The sequence below is a fragment of the Condylura cristata genome, unplaced genomic scaffold (genome assembly GCF_000260355.1).
Source record: "Condylura cristata isolate star-nosed mole 26May11 unplaced genomic scaffold, ConCri1.0 scaffold00040, whole genome shotgun sequence".
Taxonomy (NCBI): Eukaryota; Metazoa; Chordata; class Mammalia; order Eulipotyphla; family Talpidae; genus Condylura; species Condylura cristata.
In genome coordinates this window covers 5,018,580-5,024,579 of record NW_004567141.1, presented here as the reverse complement: position 1 = coordinate 5,024,579, position 6,000 = coordinate 5,018,580, and the positions used below count along the sequence as shown (strand labels likewise).

The following is a 6,000-nucleotide window of genomic DNA, read 5'->3' as shown; positions in this document are numbered from 1 at the left end:
CTCTAAACATATCAATTAACTCTGCTTGTTTTATTTATTTTTTTCAATTTATTTATCCATACAAGAAATGGGGTGTAGGCCAGAGGTGTGGGGCATGAGAAGAGTCACCAGAGACAGAGCAGGGAGCAGAACAAGGAGATCAACTGAAACACTGCTGAGGGGAGCAGCGGGCAAGACAGGAGAGGCCTGCCCCACCACATGGGTCACCTCCCTGGCTGGGGATTGAACTCCTGCTGCGGTGCCTGGGGATAGCTTCTTAGTGCTGAGCTTTAACCTGTTGCTTTGTGCCACCAGGAAAGGGCCACAACACCTATTCTTTATCAGGTTACTAGAGAGGGATTTCTGGATCATTTCTTATTGTCTATCATATTGATTATTTGAAATATGTTATGATTTGTCTTATAGCATGATAGGTGGCCAGTTTTACAATATCCCATATGTTGTTGAGGGAAAAAAATATTTTCTAACAGTTGGGTGTGGTTTGTGAATATTTCTACCCTACTACCTTAAGCCCAGACAGCCTCCATTGCTTTCATGAGCTGTCTGAACTCTACAGGTTGAGTGTGTCATCTCTGAAAACTATTCAGGGTAAATCTTTTCTAAAATACGCTCTCTCTTTCTCTCTCTCTCTTTTTTTTTTTTTTTTGCATAGAAGAGCTGGGGTGTAGGCCAGAGGTGAGAGGGATGAGGAGAAGATTCACCAGAGACAGAGTGAAGAGCAGAACAGGTGGATTGACTAAGATACCATGCTGAAGGGAACAGCGGATGAGATAGGAGAGGTCTGCTGCGCCATGTGGGTTAGCAGCCTCGATCAAACATGGGCCATAGTGCAGTGACAGTGCTGAGACTTAACCCCAAGGCCCCCCAGGAAAACCCCCTAAAATACTTTCTATGTTCCGGAAGCTTGGCTTGTAGAGCAGCAAAATGATGGCTGCTAAAGAGCAGGAATAATATCCCTCTGTTTCTAGTAGAATATTCCAGATACCCAGCTAGTGAGGAGTGGGAAACAAAATTGCCTTGAAGAAGGGGCCAGCTGTGGGCCAGTGAAGAGCATGGCAGGGAGGTGAGTGAGCATGGCCTTCGGTGAGGATTCCTGGCATGATTCTAGGGTCAGACCTCCTGTCATCCATCTGCTGGGCCTCTGGACCACCGAACCACTGGCATGCTTTCCAAGTCTGTATCCATGAGTGGCATCAATTGCTTCTTTGGCTGCTCAGATCCAGCTGGTGAGTAAGAGCGGGGAGCAAAGCAGTGGTGGCTCTGTCCTGTCTCATTTATCTCATCACTGCTCTTCAGAGTTAGCTGTTTATGAGCCAGATGTCCTGGTTGTGTATAACCACAAATGCTTAGAGCTCCCAAAATGCTTTTATTCAAATGAGGGATCCGAACTCAGAACTTCACAGCATTCGGAGACTCTCTTTCCAATGGAGGAGGGCGTGGTGGGGCAGAGTGTGCTCTCTAGCCTCTCCATCACAGAGGTGGAAAACAGTTATATGCAACACCCCCTGTCCCCACAACGAGGCGTTGGGTGTTCATTGTGAAACCTCCACACTCCCTCCCCAGTCACCAGAAACAGAACTGAGATATCCGGCCCTCAGTCCTTTCTCCACAAAACACTGCCGCTCTTCCCCGGGCTCATAAGTCTTCAGCTCCAGTCGGTTCAGACCCGCCCTCCCTAGTCCCCAGCCACCGCCCGCCCTCAGGAATGGCGTCACAGGCACCTGCGGCTGGGGAACCTGATCCAGGTGGAGAGGGTGGGGGAGGCCCCGGGTGCCTTTGTCTGGCTTTAGCTGGACATTTCTCATCTCCTTTTGTGTTGGCAGGGAATTTATCACAGTTCTCTGCTGCTGACCGCAGTGGAAGGTGAGTTTGGGGGATTCGGCACTGCCAAAGGCCTAGACTGGGAGGGACCGAGGGACCGCAGGACCCGGCCATGGATTTTGCAGGGGCTCTGCACCCCAAAACTCTGCTCCCCTTCATGTTTCTGATTAAAGACTCCAAATATCTTCTCTGAACCGCACAGAATTTACCCTTTCTCTTTGGCCAGGGAAGCCTCCGAAGGTTCTTGGTAGCCCCATGGGATGGGGAAGAAATTAGGGGAAGCAAGAAGTATAAACTGAAGTTAATACCCAGGGTATCAGGTTAGTAAAAGAAAGTGGGAGTTGCTTGCTGTTGTCAGGGCCAGAAAGGTGAGTGGGGGCCTACCTCTGGGAGAGACAGTGGCCAAGCACCGGGGGTCAGCTGTGGATGGCTCAGATTAGTGACCCCTGGCTCCTAGGAGTGCTGGACAAGGGCTGTAGAGCCCTAGGAGGAGAGAACATTTCAGGAATGGGGTGGAGGCTGGTAGATTTCAATAACTATGTAAATAAGTATGCAAAATCAGCACCTGTTTATTTGGCTGGTACAGCTGAAGTCTAATTAGAGTGGGTCAGTCTTCAGACCGGTGGGTGTGTGAGCTAGTAATGGGCCCTTTAAGCTACCAGACTCTGATTTGTGGTCCTGAAAGTCTCTAGCTGACACATCCTTCTGGCTCTGGGTTTGGGATTAGCTCACGGGAAGGGGCTGATGAAATCCTAGGAAATTCAGTCCTTTTTGGCCTTGGGCCCAGAGGCCCTTTCCAAACAGCAGAGAGGGTCTCACACAAGGCTCTTGTTTTGTGAGGGGAACATGCCCCCCTAGAGAGCCTGCACTCCCCTCATTTCCTTTGGGGAGCAGCATGAGAGAGGAGATTGGACCCAGTTTAAGTAGGAAGGGGGAGTTTGCATTCATTTGGGAGGAGCCTGGAGTTTTCCTCATAAATAGTGGCCCTGGGAAACAGTAGCACCCACATCTGGGAAGTCCTAGGAGGTGGGAGGGTAGGTGGGTGGGGAGTCTCTTTCTTTCCCTAACCCCTGCTTTCAGTCTCCCAGAATCACTCTTGTTTTTCTTTCCCAACTCTTATGTCCATCTCTTCACCTCTTCATTTTCTCTCTGCAGCTGTAGCCAACTGGAACGGGGCTCTGGTACCTGGGCAGGCTCCTCCCTGCGAAGGACCTTCAGCTTCTTCTGGGGAATGACTGGAAAGGCCAAGGTAGGAGGAGTAGGGTGGGTATGGGGGGGACCCTCTGCCTTCCCTCGTTCCCTTCATAGCCCACCCCACTTCCTACTCCTCTCCAGATTCATCTGATAGATTCAGGCAGTGATGCCAGTTTTGTTTTTAAGGATTTATTTATGCATACAGAACTGGCGTACAGGCCAGAGGTACAGGGGTGGTGAGAGAATTCACCAGCGACAGGGTGGGGAGCAGAACAGGCTGATCTACTGAGATACTGCTGAGAGGAGCAACAACGGGTGAGACAGGAGAGGTCTGCCGCACCGTGTGGGTCAGCTCCCTAGCCTAGGATTGAACTTATGCTGCAGTGGTTGCAGATAGCTTCATAGTGCTGCATTTTAACCCATTGGTTGTGCCGACAGGGAGGCCTCTGGTTCCAGTTTTAAGAGAACAGATTTTATCTCTCCCAGCCTCCCTTCTTGTACCCCAGTAAATCACCTTTCCTCTAGCAGCCAGCTGTGAACAGCTGGATGAGAAGAGCCAGAAGCCTCAGAGGTTGAGGAGTGGCTTAGCCCTCCCTTTCTTTAGGCCTCACATAATTAGGAGGTAGGCAACAGAAATCTTGACCACTGGACAGAATAATGATAATTTACGGACAGAATAATGATAATTTACAGCCAATATTTTTTACTTCTTCATAGAGTCTTAGGGTCTGCAAAGTGCCTTTATACTCCTAATTTTACGGGCAGATAGGACAGCTGAATGAGTTGAAATTAGACCAAAGGCGGAGCAGAAGGAGAGAAAGTATATGGTCCCTTAAGATGAAGAGTGCAATTCTAGTCCCAGTAAGGTGAAGGTGAGGTGAAGGCTCACTGCTCTCTCTTCCTTGTTACTACCCCCAGGCTCTGATGAAACCTGAGTTCCCTGCTGCTATAATTCATTTCTACTTTACTCATTTACTGGTAGAATGAGACACTCCCTTTCCTCTCATGGTCACCCCAAGCACACATGTACTTTCCAACTCCGGTGCTCTTAAGCACAGAAAGTCCAGTGAGGACACTGTCATAGTCACTGTAAGTAGCCAAAAGAGTCTCACCAGAGAGGTTGCTGGCACCTGCCAGCCCCAAGTGCTGGAGGGCTTTCTTCTCTGCTGGTCTAGTAGCCAGGACCCCTTCCTCTGAGTGGGCAGGGAAGGCAGAGATGAAGCCAAGTTGTTAGCACCTTCTCATTACAGGCCTGAGAGCAGGCAGGTCTGGTGAGGCTGCGCAGATGGGAATCTTAGAGCTGGCAACTAGGAGGGCAAATGGGGCTACAGGCGTCCTCCCTCCCATGAGGAGAGGAGCTCTAGAGAGCCCAGCCCAAACTGAGGTCCAGACCCTGGGCCTGAGCCCCTCCACCCACTGGCGGTTGCCGTCAGTTCATGGTAGGAAGAAGAATTGGCTGGCCAATTCTTTCTGCAGTGAAAGGGAATGAATGCCATGGGCCAGCCAGATCCAGGGGTCTGTCTTTGTTTGCCCACCCTTGGCCTAACAGTTCCTGGTGAGGGGAATGTGGACAGATGCTATGGACACCAGACAAGCAACAGGAAAGATACACAATAGGTCAGGGCAATGTCTACTTGGTCTGTCCTCACCAGCCTCTCTGGTCCTGTCTTCGTACTTCCCTGCCACTGCTTGTCCACTTTCCTTTTTCATCGCCAGGCCATTTTCCTTCCAACATCATGAATGTGTGTGTCTGCCTCACTAGATCTCTTCTTCCCCTTCATCCCAGCTCAGGATGGCCTTGCAGGTAAACATTAAGGGTGGGGCTGGAGAGAGGCACATTGGAGTCCAAGGGAAGAAGGGAGTGGTTTACGCCTTCCTATTTGATTAGCACTATCGGGTTGCCAAAACACTTTCACAGAGGTCATCTCGCTTAATTCTTATAACAACTCTGGCAAAGATAACTATTTTCATCCTTATTTTATAGACTTCCCCAAGATTCCAGTTAGGATGTGGGGCTACAGTGTGAGTCCTGATGATATAATATTGCTTATTTTCTCAGTAAACCTAAGCTTATCCCCTCTCTTCCCATCACATCCTGAAGGCTCACCATTGGAGTTGATTATGCCTTATCACCCCCTCTCATAACACACCCAGGCACTGTAGCTCTTGGGTTCTAATGTAGTGGCTAGCCATGCCCACCAAGCCACTCAGGCCAAAACTCTACAAACACCCTCTTCCCTGTGCCCACCCCCATCCTTAAAGTAGTGAACACATTCGTCAAATTAAATGAGCTAAAGGCGGTGACTACTTTTGATTTTGGTACAAGTTAGGGTTGGCTTTTGTTTTTGTCTATCTAAAATATTATTTAGATACAAATGGGGAGGGGGGAGTAGTGCTGGGATGAAATTGGTTTGGAAGAAGGGCCAGGGAATGGCAAAGAGAAGGAAAAGTGTTCACTGTTCCAAAGGATACAGAAAATTAACTCAAGTTGCAGGCCTGGTTCCATAAAAGCCCAGGTATTTTTAAAGGTAAAATGATTTCCTTCTCTCACCCCAAGGACCTTCCTTACTCTTCATCTCCTGGGAGAAGGGAGGGCAGAGAGTCACAGGTCAAGTAACTAATAAAGGGCAGGTGGGATGGAAAGAGAGCTAAAGATTGGGGTTTGAGAGGGAGGGTGGAGGAGTTGGGGCCTCTTCTTTGAAGCTGGGTTTAAAGACCAAGAGTTCCCTCAAAAACCCCTTAGGTTTTAGGTCCCATGTTTATAGGGTCTCAGACTGGAGTGTGGCCCTTTAAGATTCTGACTTTAACTTTTGGTGTCCTCCCACCCCAGGCCTGGGAGAAAAGCTGAGGTCCCAGCACACCCCTTTTCTCTAGGCCCCCAGTGGGTGGAGCCATGAGGTCAGGGTTCTGGCTTCTGGCTATCTGTTTTTAAATTTAGAACATTCCTCCGCTTTGGCTGTCCACTCAGGAGAGGTAAGTTGGGGT

General features: G+C 49.4%; 1 protein-coding gene across 2 annotated transcripts in view; it reads left to right on the top strand.

Moving 5' to 3' along the window:
- The first annotated feature begins 1,019 nt into the window (after positions 1–1,019).
- The window catches only part of ARHGEF2 (Rho/Rac guanine nucleotide exchange factor (GEF) 2), a 28,434-nt gene continuing 23,453 nt past the window's right edge, over positions 1,020–6,000 (top strand). The window contains exons 1-3 of one of the 2 annotated variants that reach the window (XM_012733400.1): positions 1,020–1,226; positions 1,824–1,863; positions 2,977–3,070. In XM_012733400.1, the coding sequence (XP_012588854.1) occupies positions 1,163–1,226; positions 1,824–1,863; positions 2,977–3,070 (198 nt within the window). In that variant the 5' untranslated portion in view covers positions 1,020–1,162. The remainder of the gene's footprint in view (positions 1,227–1,823; positions 1,864–2,976; positions 3,071–6,000) is intronic. The other variant, XM_012733398.1, reaches the window with a different exon arrangement.